This window comes from Equus asinus, chromosome 29, assembly GCF_041296235.1.
Source record: "Equus asinus isolate D_3611 breed Donkey chromosome 29, EquAss-T2T_v2, whole genome shotgun sequence".
Classification (NCBI taxonomy): domain Eukaryota; kingdom Metazoa; phylum Chordata; class Mammalia; order Perissodactyla; family Equidae; genus Equus; species Equus asinus.
In genome coordinates, this window is record NC_091818.1 from 35,086,761 (window position 1) to 35,103,809 (window position 17,049).

At 40.5% G+C, this 17,049-nt stretch overlaps 1 protein-coding gene and 1 long non-coding RNA gene across 3 annotated transcripts in view; one reads left to right on the plus strand and one right to left on the minus strand.

Annotated features, from left to right (window-relative positions):
- Nucleotides 1–270: 270 nt before the first annotated feature.
- LOC123281959 (uncharacterized) lies at nt 271–7,371 on the minus strand. Its single transcript, XR_011499209.1, has 3 exons — nt 7,264–7,371; nt 6,600–6,733; nt 271–715 (listed from the first exon to the last, which is right to left on the minus strand). It is a non-coding gene; the product is annotated as an uncharacterized lncRNA (long non-coding RNA).
- Nucleotides 7,372–7,841: 470 nt separating this feature from the next.
- UPF2 (UPF2 regulator of nonsense mediated mRNA decay) overlaps nt 7,842–17,049 on the plus strand; it is a 110,998-nt gene continuing 101,790 nt past the window's right edge. Inside the window, exons 1-3 of one of the 2 annotated variants that reach the window (XM_044761932.2) lie at nt 7,842–7,974; nt 12,925–13,301; nt 15,693–16,472. In XM_044761932.2, the coding sequence (XP_044617867.1) occupies nt 12,943–13,301; nt 15,693–16,472 (1,139 nt within the window). In that variant the 5' untranslated portion in view covers nt 7,842–7,974; nt 12,925–12,942. The remainder of the gene's footprint in view (nt 7,975–12,924; nt 13,302–15,692; nt 16,473–17,049) is intronic. The other variant, XM_044761934.2, reaches the window with a different exon arrangement.

The window sequence follows — 17,049 nt, forward strand, 5'->3', positions numbered from 1 at the left end:
CTGCCTCCAATCCTCCTCTTTTTTGCTGAGCAAGACTGGTCCTGAGGTAACATCCGTGCCCATCTTCCTTTACTTTATAGTGGGATGCCTGCCACAGCATGGCTTCATAAACAGTGTGTAGGTCTGTGCCCAAGATCTGAACTGGTGAACCCTGGGCCACCAAAGCAGAGTGCATGAACTTAATTGCTATGCTGCTGGGCCGGCTCCTAGCCTCTTATGTTCTTTATTTGGGAGTGTGTGAATTAAACTAACAAAAGACATCAACAGGAGAAAAGGTATACAAACTTTATTAATATTTACAGGCATAGGAGTTCACAGAAAAGAAACACAAAGAAGCAGTTAAAACTCAGGGGCTTAGATACCATTTTAGCAAAGGAAAGGGGGCTTGGGTTTCAAGGAATGACAAATCGTGGGAAGTGACTAGGAAATATAAGGGGGAACTGATGGAAGATAAGGGTTCTTCTAGCAAGGTCTGTTTATACAAACCCAGCTGGGTGTTGACTCTCCATCTCTGGTGATAGGATCAGTCTCCTCTTCTTGATATGGGGGTGGATGGCTTCACAAACGGAAATTCATGCCCTGCTTTTAGGCAGATAAGGGAAGTTCTAGAGGACTCTTCCTCTATCTGCTGATTCTCAATTGTCTTCAGCTCAAAATAATCCTCATGACGAAGTGGTGTATTTTGGCGTACCCTGATCCCCTTTAGCATCATTCACTGAAAAAATAAAAATAGAAAAAGAAGTAGATGGGATTGGAGACCAATATTAAGTTCAGCTTTGAACATTTTAGGTTTGAAATATATGTGGAATATATCATCACAGACGTCACACAGCCAAGACTTAGAAATATAGGTCAGGAAGTAAAGAATTAAGGCCAGTTAGATGACATAGGGTTAGCTTTCTCATCAGGTATGCATTAGTTTCCCCAAAGAATCTTGAGTATGGTTATTCTGCTGGACAGATCAAAGCAAGAGCAGAATTAGAGACGATATTTACAAACCTCTGTCATTATTGGTTACAATAGCTAAGAACCCTCTTCCTTTTTTCTTCTTTTTTTTTGTTTTACTGAGGTATAATTGACAAATAAAATTGTAAGATATTTAAAGTGTACATTGCAGTGATTTGACTTCTCCCTTTTCTTTTTAATCTTTAAAGTTCACTGTCCTGGCAGGCTTCATAATCCTGGGGTAAGACATGTCAGGTGCGCTGGTTTCTCATCAGTGTTAAGGCAAAGAAAGGGCTGTTTAAGCACTATTTATTCAAGTTGCAAAGCCATTTAGACGATTGTGTTTACTGTTGCAAAAATGATTTAGTAATAGCTGAGGCTTATGGAGTATATACTATGAACACTGTGCTGATTTTATTGACTTACCTCATTTACTATTCACAAAACTCTACGAAAAGGTACTATTATTATCACAATTTTTAAGAACAAAAAGATGTGAAGTTCAAAAAGCTAGGAAAGGTTACAACTAGAATTTGACTTTATATAGTCTAACTTTAGAGATGTGTGTTTCTTGCTTTCCACTGTGACTTCCAAACCATTTCTCTTCCAACCTCTTTCAAAAGCCTTGGCTCCTTTGGACTCATTTCTTCTGTCTATACCACCAGCTCCTGCAGCTCTCCAGAAACCACCTTCTGATGTCCTAGTCAGTCCACTTTAATTCACTGAAGTGTTGGTTCTTTTGTCACTGTTTTCTTTGCAGCCTCCACCGTTGTCAATCCGTTAACCCCATCCACACTCACACATACGCAGCATTTCCTTTAACTTCCCTCCACACCCAGCTTCAATTCCACCATCTTTCATTAGGACAAAGAGAAATAGGAACAATAGGATATATTGCAGTATATGAGGAAGCCATCTGGTGTACAACTAATTCAAGCTGACTTTGCTTTTCCAAAAGGGCCTCATGTGGCCATTGAGTATGCATTGTTTATACGATTTAAACATTTCCTATGGCAAGAACAAATGCCCTTAAGATAAAGATGCAACTTCCATCCACACTGGCATTTCCTTAAGGATAAGCATCTTTCCCTAGGCTAGGAACTGATTGCTGCACCCACCTGTGACCACCCAGCTCACCTGTGATCACCCAGCTAGAGACAACAGACCAGCCACCCTGCTGTGTCCACCGAGACAGCAAACCTACGACCTGCTGTGTCCATCAATTGCTGTGCCGACAGAGCAGTCTCATGACTATTGTAAAAGGGACATTTCAATCACATGTGAAACATCCTCTTTGAGGGTATATAACCACTCTGGACATCTCACTTCCTTGGTGTCCTTCCTTCCTTGGGGAAGGCAGGCCCCAGGCTATGGTCCTCATATTTTGGCTCAGAATAAACTCATCCAAATTTTCATTTATGGATCGGTTATGGATTATTTTCATCGACAATTATAATCATTCTCTTGCAAACACCCCTAATTCCCTTACTCTTCTCTCTCTGTCATTACTCTTGTGGGAAAAAGAAAAAGTCACTCCCTGATAAAACCTAACTGTTCATCTCTTCTGGAGAAATTGGCATATGTAGGCTGGATGGCTTTACTTAAAATCCATGACCACAAACCCCAGGTAGCTTTCCAGCACGACCTGGCAATCCTCACTATGCATCTCCTTTGCTTTCACACTCTTCAAGGTGTCTGTCTCTTCCCTATTTTCTCTTTTTTCAAACCTCCCACACTCTCTCCCTTGCCTCACGCTTAGCTGATGACTTTGCCTCCAATTTCATTGAGAAAATAGGAACAATCAAAGAGGAAGTGCCTCATAGTTGTCCCTTGAAATCTACAAGCCTATCTGTACATGCAGCCATTTTCGTCTTCCCTCTTAATAGCATGGAGAACTGCCCTCGCTTCTATCAAAGACACTCTCACCCTTGTACTTGAGATTCTGTTCCTTCCACTACCACAAGGAGTTTGCTCCTCCGTCATCTTTTTTCCTCCTTCCTGCATCATTAAGATTTCCCTCTCTTATTGGATCATTCCCATTAGTATACATTCTTTCCATCTCTCATTAAAAAATACAAAAAAGATATAAAAGTGAAAGACACGAAAAAACAAAATACTCTCTGACCTCACTTCTCCTAGAGTTACATTTTCCTGCTGCTCTTTACAATAAAATTTCTCAAATACCTGTCTTCACTTTTTCCATCTCCAACTTAGTCTTGAACTATTCCAATCTGTCCCCTCTCCTTTACTGAACTGCCTTCTACAAAGTCAACGCCAATCCCTCTGGTGTCCATTCAATGAGCACTTCTCTGTCCTCATATTATTTGTTCTCTCAGTAACACGTGAGGTAGTTAACTATTTTTCTTTCTTAAAGTACCTCTTTTCTTGGCTTTCACGACACTACATTCTCCAAGTTCTCCCCTTCCTCACTCAGTCTCGTTTTTAGATACCTAATCTCTATACTTGGAAGTTTCTCAGGGCTTCATCCTGGACCCTCTTCTCTTATTATTACATTTCCTTTGGTCATCTCACCCTTTCCTATGGCTTTAAATACTAGCTGTATCGATAAAGCTCAAATTTTCATCTCTAGGCCAGAACTCTCCTCTGAGTTCCCATCACCCATTTGATATCTGTAGTTGGATAACTAGGACCTTCTAATTCTTCAGGTTTTAATTCGAATCTTGCATTATTAAAGAAGGCTTTCCTGACCACTCTACAATAGCCACACTCTTCTCTCTCTCCAGGTACATTTCCCTGTTTATTTCCTTTGTAGCATTCATTCTAATCATTTAACTTTTTTTATTTGCTTATTTGCTATCTACCTCCTGCATTGGACTATAATCTCATTTATTGGACTTTCAGTATTTTCTATGCTCTTTTCTAAGCATTCTATAAGTCTTATGATCTAATTTGTTTTTTTGACTACCCATGTTTAGTAAAAGCCAAAAAAAAAAAAAAGAGTAGCCTTACATTGCTTCACTTCTAGTTTGTGAAATTAATAGAAGCCAGTGTTAGCAAACTGATTTTCAATCTTTCAGTTCCATGACAAATTTCAATATGGTTTGGTAACTAGTATTATTACGTTTCATATGCTCAATATTTACATTTGTTTAAATGCACTCTCAACACTTAGATTTGTTATTGAATGGATACATCTCAGCACATTCATTTTAGAAACTGTTAAGTAGAGAGACAGAAGTAAAGTTGTTTGAAAAATTCCCAGCAGAGATAAACCATGAAGAGATGAGTGCCTAAAGAAACACGTAGCTTTCACTAGCTTAAATTAGTTAAACTAGACACGAGCTTCTAAAAGACAGAGCTGGATTTGTTCCAGGTACAGCACACACCCAGCAGAGCACCATGTAGTTCACTTTACATGAGGCCCGTTTTTTTAAACTCAGGGTTTGTCCTGCCCTGTAATTATAATCTTTCCTTTGCCTTTGCTTTCTTCTGTAAAGCAGCATTATAACAAGGTTTTAAGTAGAAAAACAGTATGACGTAAATATACATATATGGCAGGTTTTTCCCCACATAGTATAGTTCTGGCAAAAAGAATAATGAACATTTTTGAGAATTTTCTCAAATAATGACACATCTAGACAAACCCTTAATGTAATTTCTGAAAATAGTGAAATTTGTATTATTATCAGCATGTAAAAGTGATGGCTTCTTCAGAGCAATGTGTTTCTTCCAGTTAGAGATTGCAATGAGAGCCTCACATCAGAAGGCTTTTGGTGGCTGGCTTGACATTGATACCGGCTGAACACAAGGTTGACACAAGGGAAGCCATATTGTAGAAAAGAGACCATGTTGTAACTGAACGACCTCTGCCTAACTAACCCAGCTGGATAAGCACCCTCCAGGAGATCTAACTGCTCCTTAGATTTTATGATTTCTGCTTGTGCATGTACCTCTCAGCTATCAGACGATAACATTGTTCTTTTGAGTTCCTTAGGAATGTGATGACCCTGGACAGAGAGTTTACGCTGATAGCCATCAGCAATGAAAACTGAAAGATCTGGTGTGGCGACTCCTGGGTCAACATTCCTAACCCCTCCCCTATATCCCACTGGCTTATATAACTGCTTCAAGATTCTATGCCCTCCTTAAGATGGTTCTTTTGGATGTTAGTCGGCCATCTTCCCCTTTGCTAGCAAGCTGTAATAAAATGCCCTTTCTTGGGCCAGCCCCGTGGCACAGTGGTTAAGTTTGCACATTCCCCTCCTCAGGGGCCCAGGGTTTGCTGGTTCGGATCCTGGGTGTGGACATGGCACCGCTTGGCAAAAGCCATGCTGTGGCAGGCGTCCCACGTATAAAGTAGAGGAAGATGGGCACGGATGTTAGCTCAGGGCCAGTCTTCCTTAGCAAAAAGAGGAGGATTGACAGTAGTTAGCTCAGTGCTAATCTTCCTCAAAAAAAAAAAAATGCCCTTTCTTTGCCATCATCTTGCTCCTTGACCATTGGCTTTTGTCTTGTAGCTTGCAGAACGTGCCAGTTGCGTGGTAACAACATCCTTCTCTGGAAAGAAAACAATTGGCAGCATTTTCAGTCTAGGTAAAAGCGTGCACAAAGGAAGTGGATATAGCAGAAAGAGCTTGGGTTTTTGAAGTGACTTGAGTATAATACTAGATAAGACACTTACTAGTTCTGTGATCTTGAGTAAATTATTTAATCTTTCTGTGACACAGTTTCTATAAAATGGGGATCATAATACTTACCTACAGGATAATTGTGATTAATTAAAACAACAAATGTAAAATAGCAAATGCTCAATAAAAATGTCCTCCTTTCTTTTGATCCCTGTACTCACATGATTTCCTCTTAACACCTGATGAAAAGCAAAGATTGACTTAGTTTAAGGTAAGAAGGACTTATTTATCAACAGCACAGGTAAATCTTCTTAAGGCAGTCAGATAAAATGTGAACAAGAAAACTTTAAAGAGAAACGTGGTGGCTATTACCAGAACAGTGTTTGGGGACAGTTCTCTTATAATGGTTCATCAATGGTACACAACAGGGGTATCTGTCTTTCTCTTTTACAACAAATGACTGACCTACTGGTAATGGGTTTTTTTTTTCTCCTAAGCCTAGTCCTGAACTAGCATCTGTTGCCAATCCCCTTCTTTTTTTTTTTTTTTTTCCGAGGAAGATTACCCCTGAGTTAACGTCTGTGCCCATCTTCCTCTATTTTATATGTGGGACACCTGTCACAGCATGACTTGCTGAGTGGTGTGTAGCTCAGTGCCTGGGGTTCCAAACTGGTGAAACCCGGGCTGCCAAAGTGGAGGGAACTTAACCACTGTGCCACTTAACACTTTGTGTAGAGGCTGGCTCCCCTCTTCTTTCTTCTTTTGCTTGAGAAAGTATAGCCCTGAGCTAACATCTGTGACAATCTTCCTCTACTTTATACGTGGGCTGCTGCCACAGAATGGCTGGCCAGTGGTGTATATCCGCACCTGGGAACGGAACCCATGAACCCACACGTCAAAGCCACGGGGCTGACCCCTATTGGCAGTGTTTTGAAAAAAAAAAAAATTAAACAGTTAGCATCAACAGTCAGTTTGGGAGGGTCACTTGCCTGCTAAGAATAAACGGGAAGTAAAACAGCAGAGGCAAACGCGCAAAAGCTGAATAAAAGGGAACCTGACACTCGCCTCAAGGATCCGAGGTTGGCAGCAGCTCATTTTGCGGGTTTGGATATCGGCTGGGGCGCAGCATGTCAAGCAAGAGTCAAGACCAGTTTTGCACCTTTGTTCCTTTGGCTTCTGACCAGCCAAAGCTGACCGACCTGTACGAACACCCAGTCAGATCATGTTGGCAGCCCCTAGCACTGTTTGATAAAAATCGGAAGCCAGATGCACAAATTCAGCAATTTAAGAGGGAATAAGTCGAGTGGATAAGCTGATGCCCATTTTTAAAAGTCGACTTGGTTTCGCATTCGGAAGAAAGGACAAGACTGGCCAATTTTTCAAACGGGTGATTTCATTCAATAGCCCAGGGAGATCATTTCATTGTACTTTTTAAAATTTGCTTGCTAGAACATGGTACTTTCTACGATCCGTATGGGAAAAGCCTTGATTCTTCTTCACTCTGGGATGTTCTGATGTCGAACATCTAAAACTGCTTCTGGAAATTCCCCCACGGGGACTTTCCCAGTCTTTCTAGGCCACTCTTAAATCTAGACCCATTCCTAACCAACTTCTACCTTTTTCACCAGCCATATTCTCGTAGCCTCTCCAGTTTCCAATTCCCTAAATCTTCAACCTCACCTCTAGAATTAGCCCAATCAAACTTTCCCTTCTTAGACCTCTTCCTTACGTTCGCTCCAGGAAACTCCCATGAGAGTCACGTGGCCAAACTTGTCCTTAATGGCGCTCCGTAATTCTCCTACTGTTCCACCGCCCTTCCCTACCTCCTGTTAGCTCCGCCCCGCCCCATTCTCGCTTTCCCCCTCGGCCCCCGCCCCCCCCCGCCGCCCGCCCGCCCGCCCGCCCGCCCGCCCGCCTCCGAAGCGCCTGCGCCTGCGCATCTCCAATTCAGGCGCTTTCCCTTTCCTGGCGACCAATCCACTTCCTGCCTTCGGTCCTCGGAACACTCCTCCTCTCTGCTGGGGCCCTGGCTTGAGGGGCTGTTTGTGGCTGCCCTACTATTTGCCTGTCTGAAAAATTCTCTCCTCTCATCGACTGAGCAATTTGAACCAGCCACTAAGTGTATGGCGCCTACCTGAACCTTCTCTAGCGACCGCTACCCCAGAGCTAAGCTCGGGGCATCGATATGCCAGGGGGCGGGCGACCCGGACTGTTCTCGATCTGGCAATCGCGCGGACAGCTTCTTCCTTTCCACCTCCCTCCGCCCCGCCCCCACTCGCTGCCCGGCCGCGCTGGTGAGTGGCGGGCGGGCGGAGGGAGGAGGGGGAGCTGAGGGAAGGCGGGCCCTCGGCTGCGAGTCGGTGGGGGGAGGGGAGGGGAGAGCCCGAGCGCTGGAGTTGGTGCTGGGAAACCCGGGGCTAATGTTGACAACAGGCTCGAGGTGAGTCCCGAGGAACCTCCTTCCCCTCCGCTCCAACGATCCGGAGGAAGCGGGGCCGGGGGGCACCGGCCTGGACTCCTACTCCCTGGGGAACCCGAGAGGCGACTCCGCACCCCAGCGCTCCGGGGGCGGCGAGCAGGAGACGGACCGCGGGTCCGGCGTCGTCCTCCTCAGACCCCTCTCCCAGAGGCTCCGCTGAACGTGCCCCGGCCCGGGGCCGACATGAGGGGCGGGAGAGGGGGCGCCTGCCCCCCATGCCCGGGCTGGGCCTCGGGGCTGGAGGCGGGGAGCCCGCCGTGGCGGGGCGAAGGGGTTTGGGGGTGTGGAGGGGAGAGAGGGGAGGTGGGGAAAGCGTTCGGGGAGGCGGGAGGGAAGCGAGGGCGAGGAAGAGGGGAGGGTGCGTGTGTGGGAGGATGTGGAGTCGGAAGACCAGCCGGAGACGCTGGGTCTCCGGGGGTGAGGGAGAGTGGGGTGAGAAGTTAGGGTCGGGGCAGGGATGGTCCGCGACGGTGACCGTGGGTCCCCTGAGGAAGGGGAGTTGTGGCGGGGAAGCATGTTAGGTACAGGAATGTGGAGCCAGAGCAGGGGTTTGTGGGAGCTGTGTGTATAGGGGAAGGGGTTTTGGTGTATTTGGGAATGGTGGGCATGGATTATTCCGGTTACTTCTTTTTGATCATATAGGGTTTTGATCATGAGAATCATATGGTCGATTCTTCACTTTACCTTCATCCCAGAGCTCCTAGTGCTCTCTTGTTAGTACTGTTGAGCTAAGATGATCACGGAGTGTTTGGTCTCCAGGTTGGCAAAGCAGAGCCAACTTACAGGCTTGGGGTTACCACTGGACCGGACCATCAGCTCTCTTGCTCTTTTAGGACTTACACGTAGGGATGCATCAGACCAAAGGAAAACCATCACACACCCTTCTCATTTATCGTAATTTTTAGGTGTTTATAAGGATTGTACGACTCATCAGGAAAACCATTTTTGAACTTTCGTGAAATTTGTAAAATTTTGAATGAGTCTTTTATAGTAAGGATGTCCTGTAAAGTTAGACTGGGAGATAGTGCTCCTGTGCGGGTCTGCCCTTAGAACCTTTTGAATAACAGACTTAAAAGGTAAAACAGCATTCTCTTACTCTCGAGTACTTTCAGAGCCGTCTGATTGTGATTTCCTGCATAGTCCATATGGTACTTTGCAAAGGACTGTTTTAAAAGGGAAACACCTCCTTTCTCTGCACTCTGTCCCCCCAGTACACTCCACTGGTACCTGTTTTACTAGTAAAGTAGTTTTACTTTCTTTTGGAAGTTGAGTATATTTAGAAAACCAAGTAAAATATACAGCCCAAGAGCCGGGACACTATTTTGGGAGCTAGGAAGGTGGTTTTAATGCATGGCTTCCTTTTAAGGACTGTCTGAATGTAATTGTACTCAGTAAAACAATTTGTAAGAGCTGATCATGTTGCAATTAAAAGATCGCTAATTTTTATTTTGATTATTTTGAGATAGAATCTATTTGAAGTTCCAGTTTTTACTTGAAAATCTTTCTGAAACACTTTAGATAAAATATTTGGCTGTTTATTAAAGCATGAATTTATAAGAATGTTAGCATTTCCTTAAATATCATTTAATGCTCAGTTTAATTTTTTTAAGTTGACATAATACAAATGCATAGTGATGTGAATCATGTTGTTTGTATAATTATTCGGCTTTTAAAATCTTAGAGTCAGGTTATATAGTGCGAAAGAGCACTGGACAATGAGTCTTGACCCAGCTGCTAAACTAGTTGTGTCATCTTGGGCAGGTCACTCTTGTGGTGCGGCCTCAATGTAAAAGTTGAGAATTGGAGTAGATAAAATCTAGCGGTCCTAACTCTGAAAATCTCTTCTCTTATGGTGAACTTTTCAGTGTTCTGTGTGAAAAAGAATAAACATTTATTGAAAGTCTCATGCTAGCGCCTAAGCTGGAAATTTAAGAGTGCCATAAGAGACGTGGCAGCATCGCCATTTTATTGATGAATGGACTCAGACAAGTTAAGTTTCCCAATTTCCATAGCTAGCAGGTTGCAGAGTTAGGATGCAAACTGAAAGTCTGACTTTAAAGCCCGTATTATTTTCGCATGCCGCATTGCTGCCTTTCATGTACTTTTAGATTTTCGTCATATTTTTTGTTTACTGAAATTTAGTTCCAAATGTACTTTGGGTATGTGTTTGTAATATACGGATCAAATGATTCAAAGGAGATAGCACTACCAAGACTTAAGGGTGTTATTGAGAATCTGTGTTATCGTGCTCTGGAGCAGGATCTAATTCGTGATTGCCTACTACAGTTAGATATGGTAGGCACTTAAAACTTTATTGAATAAATGAATACTGTAGGGAGTTGCAAAAGTTTGGGAGACTCTGTTGAGCTGAGAAATGGTCATCCTTTATGAATTTGTCAGATTCTAAGTGAATTTCTTTATGTTTTAACAACTTAATATCTAATTTTATCTTCATAAATGAGACAATTGTAAATTTTGATGCCATTCTTTTTATTGTCTGAGGATTGTAGTTCCTTCTGTCACTGAAATGTTGCTTGTTGATGCTTCATATCAGAAAATACAAATTCTGTATAAATATTATCATTTTTTTGTACATAATGGCAAATAGCCCTAAATAAGTTTGTATTGTTACGTTGGGAATTATCTTGTCCTGGACATCTTAGCTAGAATTTGTCAGAGCTAAAAACATAAAGTAAAAACTACTTGGCCATTATCAGGGACTCTTTCTACTCTGAGATACATAATTCTGTGATTTGTCCTAGTCAGTATGTATGATCAAGTCTGCCAACTGACAATTTGGTACTCTCAAGGTTTTTACTAACTGGTTCAGAGTGTGGGTTCAGATTCCAGCTCCATCACCAGCTGTGGAGGCCTTGGGCAAGTTACTTGGTCCAGTCTCAGTTTACTCATTTATAAAATAGAGAAGGTAATACCCACCTCATAAAGCTTTTAGTATTAAATGAGATAGTGTATGTAAGAGGTTTACTGTGGTACCAATGAATGGTAGCTTTTAGTACTATTCTCTGTTTTGAAAGTTGACTTCGCTTTTAGGGCATGATATTTTCATATTAACGGTGGGTATTTTAGTTGACGCTATATAAGAATTGATAACTACACTTCCCAGTTAACATGGTCTTGCCACGTTAATAAGTACTTGTGCTCTTTTATATTTTAATGATTACTTAAACAGGATTAACAGCCTTTTTTTGTTCTGAGTTCCACCAGTGGGGTTAACTAAAGCCTTTGAGTGTCATTGTCAAAATAAATGCCTAGAATGTAAAGAGAAAAAGAGAGAAGAGAGTAGAAGAGAAAAAGGGGAAGGAAGAGGTGGCTGAGAGAAGGTACAGACTGTGGCATGTGCCTCCAAAACTTAAAGTGCTTCTGCTGGCCTAGGTTGTGTCTTTCTTTGATAACATTTTATTAGGGTGCTGAAATAAATGCTTTGTGTGTTTATCAAATATTTATTATTGTAAATGTTTTGTTTGTTAATCTAGTTTTTACTGCAGTAATTTAAAACCTCTATTTGAAAATATTTAAGAATACTGTATATATCTTTAGCTTTTAATAAAAAACTAGGAAGTTTAAGTAATTCTATGTTTCTTAAATAGAAAGTGTTTTGATTTTCTCATATACGACTTTCAAATGATTTGGGAGTTAAAACATGAAGCACTGTCCATAAAAGAAATTATATTAGAACACTAGTTCTAAGTAGAGAAATTTACTTTTAGAAAAGAAAAATCGTGAATTTTGCTGGGAAATACATTTTTTGGTTCCAGAGTTTGTTTCCAGTTCACTGTGTAGAGCCTGTGCTATAGACCGGTGCTATCCAGTAGACCTTTCTGCGATGGTGAAAATGTTATATATCTGCACTGTCTCCTGTGGTAGCCACTAGTCACATGTGGAACTGAGTGCTTGAGACATGGATAGTGATTGAAGAACTGAATTTCAAATTCTCTTTAATTTTAATTAATTTACATGTAAATAACCACATATGGTTAGTGCAGTGGTTTTCAACTCGTGGTGATTTTCCCCCAGGGGACATTTGGCAATCTCTGGAGTAGTTTTTGGTTGTCACTACTAGGGAGATACTACTGGCATCTACTGGATAGAAGGGATGCTGCTAAACTTCATACAGATAGCATCCATTCCCCCTGCATCCCCCCAACCAAAGAATTATCTTGCCCAAAATGTCAGTAGTGCCAAACCTGAGAAACCCTGGGCTGGTGACTACTGTACTGGTAGATAGAGAAGAGAATATACAGGTTTCATAATCATCATTATGTTTATTTATAAATTAACTTTTACTGATACTAATGAAGAGATTAAAAGTCTAGTCTAATTTGAGATAGTTGACAGTTTTTGTATTTGCAGATTTGATAAGGTTAGAACAATGAGGTGAAATTTGTGAGTCTTCTATTGTTTATTTTGTCAGTTGATTTATAGGAGGCAAGAGCTCGCTTATGTTCCAACTCAAGTACTTCTGTTGAATATTGTATGAAATAGTAAGAGATCTTAAGGGACGTGAAATGTTGGGGTTACAACTGATTCACAGTGTTCTCAGCTAATGTGCTGAAGTATTTAGGATTACATGATAAATCATTTTGGAGTTGATAATGGTTGAATTTGGGTGATGAGTATATGGAGGTTCCTTCTTTTGTGTTCTCTACTTTTGTTTGTGTTTGAATTTTTCCATAATAAAAAGTAAAAAGGAAAGTGCTTAGGCATAACTAGTAATGATAGAATGTGGACTGTGACCAATAAATTATCACAGAAATAGTAGTTGTTTTGCGTGCATTTATTTAATCTCTTACAGTTGCCAAGTTGCATTGGTTTGTTCTGTTTAAAAAAATAGTGTCCCATCACTAAAAAAGTCACTGTATTTACAATACTGACATTCTTTTTTTCTTACAGATTGTCCTGGGTAACATAATGCCAGCTGAGCGTAAAAAGCCAGCAAGTATGGAAGAAAAAGAATCTTTACTAAACAACAAGGAAAAAGACTGCGGTGAAAGGCGGCCAGTGAGCAGCAGGGAGAAACCAAAAGACGAGATCAAGCTTACTGCCAAGAAGGAGGTTATTAAGGTCCTTGAAGATAAAAAGAAGAAACTGGAAGAAGATAAGAGAAAAAAAGAAGACAAGGAACGCAAGAAAAAAGAAGAAGAAAAGGTGAAGGCAGAGGAGGAATTAAAGAAAAAAGAAGAAGAAAAAAAGAAACATGAAGAGGAAGAGAGAAAGAAGCAAGAAGAGCAGGCAAAACGTCAGCAAGAAGAAGAAGCCGCCCAGTTGAAGTAAGAACATTTATTTTAGTTAATGAAGTGAAGGAAGGGGAAGATCGAAATGTTTTGGCCAAACAGTGATTATTTGAAATGAAAACTTCGGAGATGCTGCTCCTTAAGAGTTGGGAGTATCTTAACTTACTTGTTCTGTTAGTTTCACTGCCTAGAGGCATGCTTACAGTGCTTTAATTCTTTAAATTAAATAATAATAACAATCTTTAATGAATATTTTTGAAGTCTAGAGTAATCTGGATTGCTTTCGTTTTTTTAAAAAAGCTTTTTTCATGGTATAATACTTCATCTTTTTATGTTGAAAATCTTTTATTTTTATTTATTTTTTTTTGAGGAAGATTGGCCCTGAACTAATATCTGCTGCCAGTCTTCCTCTTTTTTTTTTTGCTGAGGAAGACTGGCCCTGAGCTAACATCCATGCCCATCTTCCTCTCCTTTATATGTGGGATGCCTGCCACAGCATGGCCTAACAAGCAGTGCATAGGTCCGCACCCGGGATCCGAACGGGCAAACCCCGGGCCGCTGAAGCGGAACATGCAAACTTAACCACTGCACCACTGGGCCAGCCCCTAAGTTGAAAATCTTTATTTCTTAATGGCCGCTATTTGTTGAGGTTCTGTTATGTGCCAGGCACTGTACAAAGTATATCAGCAAATATCCTTAAGAAAGTCCTAATGAAGTAAGTTTTATGATCTTCATTTTACAGATTAATAAAACAAAGTTTAAAGAGGTTAAGTAACTTGCCTAAGGTCACAGTATACAGTGGAGCTGTTGTGATTTGAACCTGGGTTGGGCTGACTTTAAAACCTTTGTCCTTGAGTACAGCTCCAGAATGTCTCCAATTCTAATCTTTATCCAAGTTTACTTTTAACCTTATAAATGGATGCAAGTAATATAACAAACTGGTGAAAAATGAGGTAGACTGCTAAGATGTAACAAAAATGTCAATTGTTGCATAGCGTGAGCTCTTCTCTCAGTATATGTAATTTAAAAAGCTGTTTGCAAACCTGAATTTTCACAGAACTCTAGAGCAGCTCAGCCACCTAGTTTCTTACCAGAGTTCTTCTTTAGTACCTCTATTTTTAATGAGCAACTGGAGCCTTAGGGCTGAAGGCAATAGTAGTGGCCAGTTTTGGAATATATGTTTTTTTAAATTCATAAGAATATTCAATTTCCCTGTAACTTTTGCTCCCTCTCCCTTTCCATACAAAGAGCTTAAAATAAAACAAGCAAAAACCCAACCTTTTAAAGTGTACTCTCCCTGCTAATCCTGTGTGTGTGTGCCTGGGAGACTTCCAGGAGATATTCACATGTCTGTGTTCCCAGTAGTGGATGCACAACTCCCTGTTAACATAGTGTGTCTTTTAGTGGGAAATCATAGAATTATAAGGTAGCTCAGGTATGGTTATCTCAGACAGATGAAAGTGGACTTTTTTAGAAATTTGTATTTTTCAAGTTATATATTTTGGTATCTCAGAAACTTTAAAGTCATATTGTCCGTACCTTTAACGTAACTTTTATTAAAGGGCTTTGATCTGATAGTTCTCTTCTGGTTCCTTTCCAGATTTTCTTAATCTCACTTGAATTTTAAGGCTCCAAACCTAGCAAGGTACTTTATTAAAGGTTTGGTTAATGCTGAAGTATGGAAAAATGGTACTTAACATCTCAAAACATTTTTAATACATTCTTTTAAAATGCTTATTCTTTGAAGTATTCTTTGTGGACATTTTTTTTTCCTGTTTGCGCAATGCTTTTACCTGTTTTAGGTTTATATCCTTCCTAAGCATATTATTTTATATTTTTCATCTTAAACCTCATGTGTCTTATCCATTTATTTATTTTTTTAGCTTTTTGAGGTTTAATTGACAAAAGTGTTTTATCCATTTAGCTTGCCAACTGGCAGAATGATTTTTAATCGAGTTATTCAGAATCTTCCCTTCTAACACATTTTGTATTCCCAGTATACTGGTTCTTTTTCTTTTCTTTTCTTTTTTTTTTTTTGCTTTTTTCTCCCCAAATACCCCCAGTACATAGTTGTATATTTTTTAGTTGTGGGTCCTTCTAGTTGTGGCATGTAGGATGCCACCTCAGCATGGCCTGTTGAGCGGGGCCATGTCTGCGCCCAGGATCCGAACCGGTGAAACCCTGAGCCACTGAACCAGAGTGCTCGAACTTAACCACTGAGCCACGGGGCCGGCCCCTGGTTCTCATTTTCTTAAATCATTAATAAAATGTCTTTAAAAGTAGTGAAAGAGCCCTTTGCATCTTTTGTCCCTCTTGGATGCTGATGCTTACGTGATTACTTTTTCATTGGCTTTCACTCATGGGATTTGTCAATAATGCCCAGTATATCGAGTATTTTATTTACTTGTTTGTTTGTTTTTTCTATAGAGAGAAAGAGGAATCCTTGCAGCTTCATCAGGAAGCTTGGGAGCGACATCAGTTAAGGAAGGAACTTCGTAGCAAAAACCAAAATGCTCCCGACAGCCGACCAGAGGAAAATTTCTTTAGCCGACTAGATTCAAGTTTGAAGAAAAATACTGCTTTTGTCAAGAAACTAAAAACTATTACGGAACAACAGAGAGACTCCTTGTCCCATGATTTTAATGGCCTAAATTTAAGCAAGTACATTGCAGAAGCTGTAGCTTCTATTGTGGAAGCAAAGCTAAAAATATCTGATGTGAATTGTGCTGTGCACTTATGCTCTCTCTTTCACCAGCGCTATGCTGACTTTGCCCCATCCCTTCTTCAGGTTTGGAAAAAACATTTTGAGGCAAGGAAAGAGGAGAAAACACCTAACATTACCAAGTTAAGAACTGATTTACGTTTCATTGCAGAATTGACAATAGTTGGGATTTTCACTGACAAGGAAGGTCTTTCCTTGATCTATGAACAGCTAAAAAATATTATTAATGCTGATCGGGAATCCCATACTCACGTTTCTGTGGTGATTAGTTTTTGTCGACATTGTGGAGATGATATTGCCGGACTTGCCCCAAGGAAAGTGAAGAGCGCTGCCGAGAAGTTCAATTTGGGTTTTCCTCCTAGTGAGATAATTAGTCCAGAGAAACAACAACCTTTCCAGAATCTTTTAAAAGAATACTTTACGTCTTTGACCAAACACCTGAAAAGGGACCACAGGGAGCTACAGAATACTGAGAGACAAAACAGGTGATTTTCAAATGTTTCTCAGAATTGAGAATTTATTTTGGAGCTCATACTTAAAAATTTTTAAAGTCTTCATGCCACTGAAAGAACTTGTGGAAAAGGGCTCATTGCAGGTGATTTCTTAACATTCCAGGAAAATTTCCAAGTGTAACAGTCTAAGTACTCGTGTTTAAATGTGAGTCTGTGATAGATTTTGTGTCTGATTTTAAAAGAAATCTGGCAAGGATATGGTGCTTTTTACTTTGTAGATGTGTTTTCTTCCTGTGATTTAAAAAAACTCCTTAATGTTGAGGGATAAATTTTCTTTCTCTGTCACTTTACCTTATCTGCTATTATTTTTCTGTGTGTTTTGCTGTTCCCTCTCTATAACAGGTTTGCTTTCATTGTTTTATATTTTAATTTTTCGATGTCCGTCTTATTTGCACTTTTAAGAAAAGTCATTATCAGTGGTGTTTTAGATCAGAAATTTGGAAAATAGTACACCAAATTAGCTGTGAACAAATTTCTTAAATACAACTATGTAAAATGCATTTATAGGATTCTTTCTCCTGGAGACATCCATTTAAAATTCTATAGGAAT